The sequence below is a fragment of the Pecten maximus genome, chromosome 16 (genome assembly GCF_902652985.1).
Source record: "Pecten maximus chromosome 16, xPecMax1.1, whole genome shotgun sequence".
Lineage (NCBI taxonomy): Eukaryota > Metazoa > Mollusca > Bivalvia > Pectinida > Pectinidae > Pecten > Pecten maximus.
Genome location: NC_047030.1, coordinates 1,617,315 through 1,632,632, shown reverse-complemented (window position 1 = coordinate 1,632,632; position 15,318 = coordinate 1,617,315). Strand labels below are relative to the sequence as shown.

Genomic DNA, 15,318 nt, shown 5'->3' with positions numbered 1-15,318 from the left:
GTCGTTCATCTCCAAAACCAGATGACCAATATTGTATGCAATTTACATCAAAACTTACATCTTGCCAGTCAAGATATTAATTACATGAAATACATAAGGAAACAAAAAACAACCCGAGGCTATACGGAGAAATGTGTCTGTTCGCTGATTTGGCACGACTGCAGCAGAAACAGACATGGAAATTCTTCCCATGAATAATAGCGAGTTGGATGATTCATTGGTGTATGAGAGCATACCGAGGATAGCCACACATATACCACCATACTAGTCAAGGATTATATTGGTCATCAAGTTAAAACACTGTGTGTGCGCATGCGTTCGGGCCACGTGCCGTAATTATATAGCTTAAACGAAAATCAATAATAAGGATAAAATGGATGTTTTACTGACCGAATCGGATTACACCTTGACAGTTTTGTAAATATAGATAGCATCCGAAACAAGTATGACGTCAGCGCGATTGGTCCTTACAAGAAACACTAATATATATACGTATATTAGGACTTCAAATATGAAGCAATATGTCATAGGATACCCAAGTCGCCTTAATGACAATAATTATTTTAATATTAATTAAAGGCATTACTAGGTCTTTATGTCAAGCGCGAACATTTAATCATATGTAAGTGGATACGAGAATTTTCCATCATGCCACGTGGACACGTGATGTTCTCTGTAATCTTAACACACATTACATTAGACACATGAAGATAGACACGCATGTATATACACTTAGGCTCAAACTTTCTAGGACGTATCCGTTTATATAACTCTGTCTCAGTACTGAACGGAGCACGCAGGATATATATTTGGCCCCTTCCGGTGTCTGTGTAATGAACCGGAAGTGATGTCACGCTTGTGTCAGAAAAGATGACCTACCAATTTGCCTGCGACATGACGTAACAGTGAAATGCCACGTAATAACTTAAGTGGCCATTTACATGTACATGCCTCCCATTCCAGTAGACACCGCATAAAATAATTTACATATGGAAATGTGTTTGATAGGGCATTTAAAACCTACGGACAATCTGTACATCTGCCATTTCTAAAAGTCGATGTTTTTTTGTACGAAATGCATAAAATCCGTAGTCAAAGAGCCCTTTCTACAAACTAATTTCAGAAAATCTATATTGCAATGATCCAATATATATAGATGAAATAAGATTTCAAACCGCAGACAGACTCAATTACAGAGGTTTTTCGTCGAAAGCTAATACCATTGGCAAAAAAAATGTGGAGTATGATTTTGAAAACCCAATATATGCATGCAATGTTTGCACGAAGCTGGTAATCCAAGAAAAAAGTTAAAGCAATTTTTTTCCAGTCTACTCATAGAATCTCAAAATCCATTTCCACAGACTTCAAAACTTTGTAATACATCGCGAAAATCATACCTACAGGGATAGCTGGATGACATTTTCCTTATAAACGTAGTATAGTCATGCATGACAGGTACACATTATCACGTAAGCCCATATTTCTGGGTGTCTCCCATGTCTAGAAGGGCAATAGGACTCAGAAATAAAAGAAACGCAAGCACATGACACTGTAAACGAACGTCGTGTGCCTTTGTTATATGCCGTAAAAGACTGATGGCTCCTTTTTGAAGGCTTAAATTACTCTGTCACAGAGAAATGTTGATGTATGCGGTTAAATATCGGGTAGCGGCCGAGAAATATATACGGCAGTCTGCACATACCGATTTATTGTCAGGGTTTATAGCCAGTTTATGGAGCATGTGGTTTTTATGTAAGTCAATCATTTTGATCTCATCCATCCCGGCATGCACTGTGGTGTAATTTTAAAGGGAACATCCACCAGTTTCGTTGTCAATATAAGCATAAACAGATACTAAACTTCCGTGAGAAGAAATTCGATTTTTATTTCACTTGATACCCTGACACGATTTGACGACCAGTCAAGTTTGGATCAGAAAATAGGTTGAAGCATGCAACCAGGATACCGATGATTATCAGAGTGGAAACAATGGAAGTGAGTGTTTGGCATTTAAACATTAAAATTTCTAAATAAAGAAATAATTATTTCCTTTTTATCTTACCAATCTCTTCTCTCCTATGTTTTACATTAATAGTGCTGGGTTTGTTCCTTTTGGTCTTGATCAATTACTCAGAATCTTTCCTGTTCTCATATTGCTTTCCTTGTCACGAATATGACACCCTGGTAATACATGTATCAGCCGCTATACATAGCTCGACTCGAGACTATTTACCTCGATTGGTTAAGCACTAGGCTAGTAAACCGGAGGTCCCAGGTTTGATCCCTAGCGGAGGCAGTGATTTAAATTTAATTAATCATGCTCTCTGTTATATTGGCGCCCACGTAGAGACCCGGGGAAAATACTCAGACTTACTCCATAGGCATCGCTGTAACTCCTGGAAACTCGAGGACGAGTTCTTTCCTGGAGGGGAAGTATGTAACCCTAATAAATACTAGCCACAATATACATGTACCTCTCGACGAGGGATTACTTCTTTTTAGCTCGATCGGTTGAGCGTTAGACCAGTAATTATAAGATTCCCTAGTGAAGCCAGTGATTTTAATTTTATCAACTATGCGCTCTTTTAAAAATATTTCTACCAGTTTTCTTTCGCGCTGTAATACTGTGCCGGATGGTAGCTGTAAACTTGTTAAATGACAAGCAGGGTCGCAGGAGTTTGAAAACTCAACTTACTCCGGAAGTCGTGTGATTCTGAATCACGAAACGGAGACCGGCTTCCGATATCCGCCCATAAACCCATATATACATGCTTACGTATCTGACAACAAGAATTGTTACGTCAAACGACACGACTTCCAGAGTTGTCCTACAAGGAAAAATACATTGAAGATCATTGTTATCTATATGATGGAATACAAAGAACATGAATGTCGAAATCAGTCGCGAGCTTCTTCTATACCTAGAAAACCTGAAACGGATGCAGCTATGCAATTACATGTCATACGTGTAAAACGCATCTTTGAACAAATATGTGTAAATACTACTTATCGAATGAAACATATGGTCAGATATCATTGATCACCAATCGGCTGATTCCGTAACAATATCCGGATTATATCGGAACTTTCCGGCAAGTTAGGAGGGAAGCATCTCCAATCGGCTAACCTCGGCTGATTCCGTTCCCGTGATGTTTATAACGAGAAGAGTTCTGTCGTCTCCTGAGAGTGTCCCTTATTTCCCGATTGCTACAAGGGTACATATTATGAATCCAACGCATTCAGGGTTTATTTGTGAAGTACAAACATTTTAATGAAGTTTACGTAAAAATACACAAACAGACTGGTACGATATTTTTATACGTATCCTTATCATAAATCCATGTGTCAGTCAGTTTCTCTAATGTGTTTGTTTGATTGAGTCCATCAAGCTGTAACAAGGCATTGTGTCAAAATGAGATACAATCTTTTTTAATTTACGTAATGAAGTTAAAATTAATTAGCCTCGGTATGATCGGTGATGTAATCCATTGACATTTCGGGAGTGGTTACGTCATGTTACTACTAACAGTAAACTTATTGATTAGATCGAAGACAGCGATAACATGCCTGTAGGCTGTTCGATTGGTTCATACAACATCCGTGTACCCTTTATATATTCGAGTCCGGAAGTAGCGTTAAAAGCGAGTATTTTATTTTATTGAACGGTCCCTGTAGTGTACCTAGGGGAAACCGGAAATGGTGTTAGTCGCTGTATTTATATCTGACTTCGAGAAAAGATAAATAGTAATGACAGGCGTCCATACTTTCGGTAAAACCAGTCGTGTGTTTACACAGTGTAATGCCATGGCAGAGATGCAATCGTCTGCTGTTTCGATATCTTGGGTTCCCGAGGTAATTTTCTATCGATAGTCGGCATGTGCAGTTGACAGAAGCGCAATGACTTTTAATCATGCAAATAGAACTTGGTGTTGTAAGGATTTTTATCTACGTCTAAAAAGATATGCGCAGTTTTAATTTGTATTATGTTAACGCTCCAGAATTCAACTAGTGAAATATTTTATTCATTCCTCAAATGAAAATATGTTTTTCTCGTGAGATCTAGATTTTGGTTATTATATTTTTTTTCGTTTGCCGATTACGAATTCAGACCATCCTTATTTATTTTCTTCATGCAGAAATGCATATGTATTAACCCAGCAAAGTGAATATACATGCATAAAAAGGGGAATGGTCGACCCATCGCAAATAACAAGCACTCCTTACAATACCTCAGGAACGACAATAACGAAGATTAACATTTAACATTTACATACTTGTACACAAATTACGTGACAAAAGTGATACCACAAAAAATCTCACCCTAACAATAATATACAGTAGAAATTGTATCAATACATCATCTATTTAGGCAATATTCAAGTCATTTCATCGTAAGAAACCTTCTATATATGTAATTAGTTAAGTGCTTCGTATCAGTAGATAAGAGAGTTTTGACAAATCCGTGGTGTATATTTGGCTTCCTAAAATATATGTTATCAACTGTATATATTTACATTTGCATGGCCATCAAGCGCGTGCTCGTGTTAGGACGTCATAGTTGTAGTCATAGCTGTTCCGTAATCCAAAAGATCAACTTTCATAACAATTTATTTTAAGTGCGCGACATATTGTTTTTCTGCAAAGTTTTGTCATTCATCAGCCTATAAATCATAGGAAGGCAATTCAAAACCTGTTTAAAAACTATACCAAGAATTACGCTCAATTAGATACAGATAAATACCCCACAAACATACATGTAGTATAGAAATGACAACTCCTCACAAAACTACATGTAATATAGAGATGACAACTCCTCACAACAATACATGTAATATAGAGATGACAACTCCTCACAACAATACATGTAATATAGAGGTGACAACTCCTCACAACAATACATGTAATATAGAGAAGACAACTCCTCACAACAATACATGTAATATAGAGAAGACAACTCCTCACAACAATACATGTAATATAGAGATGACAACTCCTCACAACAATACATGTAATATAGAGAAGACAACTCCTCACAACAATACATGTAATATAGAGAAGACAACTCCTCACAACAATACATGTAATATAGAGAAGACAACTCCTTATGTCACAACAATACATGTAATATAGAGATGACAACTCCTCACAACAATACATGTAATATAGAGAAGACAACTCCTCACAACAATACATGTAATATAGAGAAGACAACTCCTTATGTCACAACAATACATGTAATATAGAGATGACAACTCCTCACAACAATACATGTAATATAGAGGTGACAACTCCCCACAACAATACATGTAATATAGAGATGACAACTCCTTATGTCACAACAATACATGTAATATAGAGATGACAACTCCTCACAACAATACATGTAATATAGAGAAGACAACTCCTCACAACAATACATGTAATATAGAGATGACAACTCCTTATGTCACAACAATACATGTAATATAGAGATGACAACTCCTCACAACAATACATGTAATTATAGAGAAGACAACTCCTCACAACAATACATGTAATATAGAGAAGACAACTCCTCACAACAATACATGTAATATAGAGATGACAACTCCTCACAACAATACATGTAATATAGAGAAGACAACTCCTCACAAAAATACATGTAATATAGAGAAGACAACTCCTCACAACAATACATGTAATATAGAGAAGACAACTCCTTATGTCACAACAATACATGTAATATAGAGATGACAACTCCTCACAACAATACATGTAATATAGAGAAGACAACTCCTCACAACAATACATGTAATATAGAGAAGACAACTCCTTATGTCACAACAATACATGTAATATAGAGATGACAACTCCTCACAACAATACATGTAATATAGAGGTGACAACTCCCCACAACAATACATGTAATATAGAGATGACAACTCCTTATGTCACAACAATACATGTAATATAGAGATGACAACTCCTCACAACAATACATGTAATATAGAGAAGACAACTCCTCACAACAATACATGTAATATAGAGATGACAACTCCTTATGTCACAACAATACATGTAATATAGAGATGACAACTCCTCACAACAATACATGTAATTATAGAGAAGACACCTACTCCTCACAACAATACATGTAATATAGAGAAGACAACTCCTCACAACAATACATGTAATATAGAGAAGACAACTCCTCACAACAATACATGTAATATAGAGATGACAACTCCTCACAACAATACATGTAATATAGAGAAGACAACTCCTCACAACAATACATGTAATATAGAGAAGACAACTCCTCACAACAATACATGTAATATAGAGAAGACAACTCCTTATGTCACAACAATACATGTAATATAGAGATGACAACTCCTCACAACAATACATGTAATATAGAGAAGACAACTCCTCACAACAATACATGTAATATAGAGAAGACAACTCCTTATGTCACAACAATACATGTAATATAGAGATGACAACTCCTCACAACAATACATGTAATATAGAGGTGACAACTCCCCACAACAATACATGTAATATAGAGATGACAACTCCTTATGTCACAACAATACATGTAATATAGAGATGACAACTCCTCACAACAATACATGTAATATAGAGAAGACAACTCCTCACAACAATACATGTAATATAGAGATGACAACTCCTTATGTCACAACAATACATGTAATATAGAGATGACAACTCCTCACAACAATACATGTAATTATAGAGAAGACAACTCCTCACAACAATACATGTAATATAGAGAAGACAACTCCTCACAACAATACATGTAATATAGAGATGACAACTCCTCATAACAATACATGTAATATAGAGAAGACAACTCCTCACAACAATACATGTAATATAGAGATGACAACTCCTCACAACAATACATGTAATATAGAGAAGACAACTCACAACAATACATGTAATATAGAGATGACAACTCCTTATGTTACAACAATACATGTAATATAGAGATGACAACTCCTCACAACAATACATGTAATATAGAGATGACAACTCCTCACAACAATACATGTAATATAGAGATGACAACTCCTCACAACAATACATGTAATATAGAGATGACAACTCCTCACAACAATACATGTAATTATAGAGAAGACAACTCCTCACAACAATACATGTAATATAGAGAAGACAACTCCTCACAACAATACATGTAATATAGAGATGACAACTCCTCACAACAATACATGTAATATAGAGAAGACAACTCCTCACAACAATACATGTAATATAGAGATGACAACTCCTCACAACAATACATGTAATATAGAGAAGACAACTCACAACAATACATGTAATATAGAGATGACAACTCCTTATGTTACAACAATACATGTAATATAGAGATGACAACTCCTCACAACAATACATGTAATATAGAGATGACAACCCCTCACAACAATACATGTAATATAGAGATGACAACTCCTCACAACAATACATGTGATATAGAGAGGACAACTCCTTATGTCACAACAATACATGTTATATAGAGAAGACAACTCCTCACAACAATACATGTAATGTAGAGATGACAACTCCTCACAACAATACATGTAATATAGAGATGACAACTCCTTATGTTACAACAATACATGTAATATAGAGATGACAACTCCTCACAACAATACATGTAATATAGAGATGACAACTCCTCACAACAATACATGTAATATAGAGATGACAACTCCTCACAACAATACATGTAATATAGAGATGACAACTCCTCACAACAATACATGTAATATAGAGATGACAACTCCTCACAACAATACATGTAATATAGAGATGACAACTCACAACAATACATGTAATATAGAGATGACAACTCCTCACAACAATACATGTAATATAGAGATGACAACTCCTCACAACAATACATGTAATTATAGAGAAGACAACTCCTCACAACAATACATGTAATATAGAGAAGACAACTCCTCACAACAATACATGTAATATAGAGATGACAACTCCTCACAACAATACATGTAATATAGAGAAGACAACTCCTCACAACAATACATGTAATATAGAGATGACAACTCCTCACAACAATACATGTAATATAGAGAAGACAACTCACAACAATACATGTAATATAGAGATGACAACTCCTTATGTTACAACAATACATGTAATATAGAGATGACAACTCCTCACAACAATACATGTAATATAGAGATGACAACTCCTCACAACAATACATGTAATATAGAGATGACAACTCCTCACAACAATACATGTAATATAGAGAGGACAACTCCTTATGTCACAACAATACATGTTATATAGAGAAGACAACTCCTCACAACAATACATGTAATGTAGAGATGACAACTCCTCACAACAATACATGTAATATAGAGATGACAACTCCTTATGTTACAACAATACATGTAATATAGAGATGACAACTCCTCACAACAATACATGTAATATAGAGATGACAACTCCTCACAACAATACATGTAATATAGAGATGACAACTCCTCACAACAATACATGTAATATAGAGATGACAACTCCTCACAACAATACATGTAATATAGAGATGACAACTCCTCACAACAATACATGTAATATAGAGATGACAACTCACAACAATACATGTAATATAGAGATGACAACTCCTCACAACAATGCATGTAATATAGAGATGACAACTCCTCACAACAATACATGTAATATAGAGATGACAACTCCTCACAACAATACATGTAATATAGAGATGACAACTCACAACAATACATGTAATATAGAGATGACAACTCCTCACAACAATGCATGTAATATAGAGATGACAACTCCTCACAACAATACATGTAATATAGAGATGACAACTCCTCACAACAATACATGTAATATAGAGATGACAACTCCTTATGTTACAACAATACATGTAATATAGAGATGACAACTCCTGACAATAATACATGTAATATAGAGATGACAACTCCTCACAACAATACATGTTATATAGAGATGACAACTCCTCACAACAATACATGTAATATAGAGAAGACAACTCCTCACAACAATACATGTAATATAGAGATGACAACTCCTCACAACAATACATGTACTATAGAGATGACAACTCCTCACAACAATACATGTAATATAGAGATGACAACTCCTTATGTCACAACAATACATGTAATATAGAGATGACAACTCCTCACAACAATACATGTAATATAGAGATGACAACTCCTCACAACAATACATGTAATATAGAGATGACAACTCCTCACAACAATACATGTAATATAGAGATGACAACTCCTCACAACAATACATGTAATATAGAGATGACAACTCCTCACAACAATACATGTAATATAGAGATGACAACTCCTCACAACAATACATGTAATATAGAGAAGACAACTCCTCACAACAATACATGTAATATAGAGATGACAACTCCTTATGTCACAACAATACATGTAATATAGAGATGACAACTCCTGACAATAATACATGTAATATAGAGATGACAACTCCTCACAACAATACATGTTATATAGAGATGACAACTCCTCACAACAATACATGTAATATAGAGAAGACAACTCCTCACAACAATACATGTACTATAGAGATGACAACTCCTCACAACAATACATGTAATATAGAGATGACAACTCCTTATGTCACAACAATACATGTAATATAGAGATGACAACTCCTCACAACAATACATGTAATATAGAGATGACAACTCCTCACAACAATACATGTAATATAGAGATGACAACTCCTCACAACAATACATGTAATATAGAGATGACAACTCCTCACAACAATACATGTGATATAGAGATGACGACTCACAACAATACATGTAATATAGAGAAGACAACTCCTCACAACAATACATGTTATATAGAGAGGACAACTCCTCACAACAATACATGTTATATAGAGAGGACAACTCCTCACAACAATACATGTGATATAGAGATGACGACTCACAACAATACATGTAATATAGAGATGACAACTCACAACAATACATGTAATATAGAGATGACAACTCCTCACAACAATACATGTGATATAGAGATGACGACTCACAACAATACATGTAATATAGAGATGACAACTCCTCACAACAATACATGTAATATAGAGATGACAACTCCTCACAACAATACATGTAATATAGAGATGACAACTCCTCACAACAATACATGTAATATAGAGATGACAACGATTGATACATTCCGAATCATTAGCATCAAAATACCTGACTAAACCGAATGTCATCGGGACCAGCATATCTGGCCGGTTTACACAAGTGTCTGGTTCATAGATTGTTCATTGTTGTCTGAAAAGAGGTTTTAACTAAACAAATGTTTCATCGATTTAATTGCTTACAACAGCAGAGAAAAGGCTGCTGTTTCACAATCTGGATGGTTTATTCGCAAGAGCATAACAAAAAATATCATTTGTTATTTCATAATAAAAGTCCGACAAGCTATACGGTTTTGTTTGTATATTTGTTTGTTTTTAGTCGTCCACGCATGCGCATCAGCTAAGACTAAAGACGGTGTATTTGGACTGTAGAATGAAGTCACCTGTAAGTTCATATACATGTAGTTATGCAAAAGCGAAGTTGATATAACATATATATCAGGTTGGCAATAGCAATACAAATTTCAGCAAATCCCTGATGCCTCGATCATGAAGGTTATCAGGAAACGTGTACGCGGAATAGAAGCATTAATAAAAGACATCTGTACGCGGGTATAGACAGAAGGACGTAATCTACTTTTAATACGTACTAAACTTTTCTTTTTCCATCGCGAGAGCTTAGATATTAAAATCCACGGGCCTCCTAACATTAATCCCGCATGAAATGTCACATGAAGAGTATTTAAACTGACAAATGAGTTAAATTCGTATATAGCATGATAAAGGGGCATTATCGCTGGAATGTTGGTAATTTAATTAGGAGAATTTGAAAAATCCTGCCAGTTTCAACAAGATGAGTTATATAATAGATCTCCACAAATTCCATAAATACGCGTACTTTTTTCTTTTGCATTAGCGAGATCGCAAAATGATGCTCCATTTTCTAGAATTAATGAGCAGATTGCCATTGTTCCTTCATCTAGTATTTCTAGGCGGACAAATTATGACGGATTACAAATTACGTTTTCCTCTGGATACAGGAATTCTTAATACATTGATATTCTTAATGGATTAATTTTTATGTATTCGGTGATAAATGATCAAAATAAGAGCTTTTGAATCTGAGTAGTTCCAACATTTCTAAAAACAGCATATCTGAAAATGATGATCTCATGATTTTTAGCAATCATGTCACCATAGGGTTAACATCTGTAGTAAATTGCTAGGGAATGAAGTTGTTTTTGTTTGTTTACTGAGCCTCATCACAACAAGGGTCGTTAGGAGGCTGGGTGTTCTTTAAGAAGCTGGCGGCTACGCAATGCATTGAACAGCAAATGTTCATATCATAGAATACAGAGCTATTGTGATAAAATGTCTTACCCGAGAAATTAACCACGACACACAAAATCGGTACCAGTCCGAATAAAAATCGAACGACATACTAGTACCTCAGATGTTCTAGGCTACATGTTAGTTGGATGAACAACTAGCAGAGCTATTGCAGCCCCTCTATTTAAAGTGCAATATGAGCTTTCAATTACATGTACTAGCAAAGGGAGAACAAACTGAGTCTGTGTATAAGTCCTTTCTTTCCGTATGAGCAAGAACTTACATTTAGAGATGATAAGTTGAATGACCGATAGCCGACACTTGATCACAATTTCCGGTTTATCAGTCGCGAGAGACCTATTATCATTGTTAGTCAATGGGAAATGCCAATTATCTAAATCGAAAAGATATATTTAGGTTTGCGTGTGACGGTTTACCGGCGCCATATTGGTCAATAACCGGATGTGACGTCAGTAAATGTGAGAAATTAAAGTCTTGTATTACCTATGAGACGACGAAAACGCCACCAAGTTGAGAGATGAGGAGGGCATGATCTCTAATAAAATGAGATGATTGACATCTTGATGTGCCTCTGTACCATGTTGAGTAATTATTTAATCGTACTCCTGACGTTTCTTAGAATATTTTTCAAAGTAATTATGTAAACTAAATGTTAAGTGTCATTGTCTTCGTAACAATGTTTCGTTGTTAGACGGGGACTAAATGGTTGCTATGGTTACCAGTATCATGTATGACAAACAACCAATCCTTCTACCGATTCTTTATTTTAGCGGTTTTAGCACTGTAAACAAACTGCCTGACAAAAGGTCGTTAATACATGTGAATGTTTGTGACGGCAATTTATAGACTAGGATTTCATTTGAGTTCACGCATTGTTCAAGTTCGACAAGGACCTGCTTCTGTGGACAAACATGCCCAATAGGTGCAAACACGACCAGTTAAGATTCTTTACCACCCTTTCTTCATTATACTTAAAAACATATCATTTAGCCACTTTTACATTTAATCCACGTCAATGATTTTTAAAAGATCAAAAGTAAAATTGAACAAAAGAACAAAATTATATGGAAAACCATAGCTAGGTTTTAGACCTGGTTAGAGTACCGGAAGTGTGTGGGGGGGGGGGGGGGGGGGGGGGCGTTATTGTATTCTGGTCAGTTCATTAGTTAGAACTGATTATACCGTCACGCATGACTAGATACATGGTATTGTAGGATAAGTAGTGTATAGCAAAATATACTCAAGCTGTATATTTCAATTTCTGTAATTTGATTCAACGGAATTGTTGGTATTGCCTATTCAATACATATGAAACTCGATAACTGGATTAGCATGGATGTATCCGAAAACACAAATCGTGATTATCCGCAACAAAAATAGATCTTTGATATGTGTATAGGAGTTATGAAATATTAATGGATTAACACGTGACGTACCACGTTTTTTCATAACAGAACACAAGGATGTACCGAAGTAATGCACATGTCGGTGGAAATAAACATTCAATACTAGAAAACATTTTGACAGATTGTTGTATGGACTAGCCAAGGGTCTATTTTTGTTTGTTTGCTGGGTTTATCGCTCCCAGAACAAATTTGGCTAGATGTGGTAGTAGTTGGTGACTACCTCACTGGACAACATATACGGAAGGTTCGTTGCATGTCATCTAGAGCATTTGGAGAAACCCTGACCGCTCTTGGGTATGTCTCTCAAATAGGCCGGAATAATTATCTAGTTCTGCACGAATATAATACCCCGGTACCGAACTTCGTATGTACGCATGCTCGTATATCTAAAATTTTACACACATTTATCATTAGTTAGTTGGCCCGTATAGACAAAGAACCAATATGGTGTCGGGGTCAATGAGTGCAGAATAAAGGTGAGATCTATACTTACGGCGTAAGGGATATGGCTGACCAATCCACTGCTGAGGACCCAGGCAAGGACCAATCGACATACGTCCCAGGCAAATGTCAGCTGATGATACCGTTCGTGTATTGTGTATGTACCCGCTCCCGGAACACTGGATCTTTTCTGGGGAAGATAAAACCGCCCAGCTCCGTATTTCACAAGGGCAACACGTCTGACGTACTTCAACAAAATTGTCGCGTCACACACACAAATTACTGAAAACACAACACAACTAAACACTAGCACTCCCATCACAACCCCCATCCCCTGTCCGAGGTCACTGCTGAGGAAATAACACTTTCCTTCCGAATGAAACGTCTGTGGGACGGCCCCTATTATTGGTAGAAGCCCCAACACAGCCGATATGGCCCATACTGTAGGGACGGCGCCCTTTACAATAGTCGTAAATCTTATTCTTTTTCCTTTTGTCGAATATTTCATAATTGCCGACCACAAGACGGATAGAGACAACATGGTAAGCACCTGTAGCACCCTGAAGCAGATAAATGCCCAAACATAGAACTGACACAGACCATCCGGCCACGTGTTTCCGGTAATCTGTACAAGGGCTGGAATAGCCGGTAGGAGAAGGCCGTTAATAGACATTGTGATGACGTATGAGAAAAATAGAATATCCGATCCGTGATGAAACGGTGTGTAGTGAGAAATGACGATGGCAGTTATAACACCAGTGATTCCAGCAAGGGGAGATAACACCAGCCACAGAACGTTGGTCACAAATTCAGACATCGTTGTGACATACTCGCCACAAACACGATTCCCCCTCTGACATTTACTCTCCTCTCATACTACTTTAACTTGTCACACGAAGGCGCCATTTTTTGTCGTGCGCGGAAGGGCAGTAATGGTACTCTTGATTAATACTCCCGTATGAATAAAACATCACCCCGAACTTCCGGTGAAGACGGCCGGATAGACAACTATCAAATAGATTTTATGTATCACTACGATCTTACAGAAATCACTACGTCGTGTGTACATATATTTGTACTCCCTTTGATGACTCCCGTATTTCTCATGATCCGACGGACCTCACTTCCTGGACACCCTTAATTCCGAGACAAATTCCAATATATAGCTTCACGTCTATGTCACCACTCAACACAGATGAAGCCCTCCATCTGTACGTCTTTTTAACGGGACAAGTTGGAAACATGGTGCCTTGTCAAACATTGCTACCGAGATGATACCGAGGTCCTGTTGTTTAGTCCTGAAAGGAAAATTCAATATTGAATGTAATATTAAAATGAAAGAAATTAACTGGAGTAATACATTAACCGATAATTAATACACTGCCGCGTTTCAATCGACGATTTGAATTTGATAACATTAACGCCATGTATGTTTTGAAGAAAATCGAGTTTATCCAATCCCTTCCGGTACTAAAGGTAAAAACAATAATCCAGAAACTTTGACACGAGTGTTGAGACCAAGATAACGAACGGTACATTCACTATTTATAACGATCTATTTGTACCCTTACTCCACGTGAGCTCGTGCCTAAGACTCAGGTAACCTTAATAACTAAAGGATGAGTATGATAACATCTGTCAAGCACGTGGTCCGTCCGCGATTGTTAGCGATCAATTATTAATTCAAGTTTCCACATACGCGGCAGTGAGGGATATAAAAGTCTAACAAAAGTTCCTCTCATAGGTAACATCAATGTGCTATAAGTAAATCTAATCAACGGAAATCGATCAGCCCCATATATAGAGGTCAAAGGTCAGCTTATACAGACACGTGGCTTGTGTTTATCCACAATCACGTTTAAAAGACTTTGAATCACAAAGACAATCTCCCTTCAAAGCCAGCAGTGTACGTGTCAATTGTATATAAACA

At 36.4% G+C, this 15,318-nt stretch overlaps 1 protein-coding gene across 3 annotated transcripts in view; it reads right to left on the bottom strand.

Annotated features, from left to right (window-relative positions):
- LOC117345036 overlaps window positions 1-15,318 on the bottom strand; it is an 84,684-nt gene that overhangs the window by 37,696 nt on the left and 31,670 nt on the right. The window contains exon 2 of one of the 3 annotated variants that reach the window (XM_033907967.1): window positions 13,441-14,686. The exons of 1 other annotated variant lie outside the window; for it this stretch is intronic. In XM_033907967.1, the coding sequence (XP_033763858.1) occupies window positions 13,441-14,205 (765 nt within the window). In that variant the 5' untranslated portion in view covers window positions 14,206-14,686. Of the gene's footprint in view, window positions 1-13,440; window positions 15,119-15,318 lie in introns of those variants that run through there. One more of the 3 variants, XM_033907968.1, reaches the window with a different exon arrangement.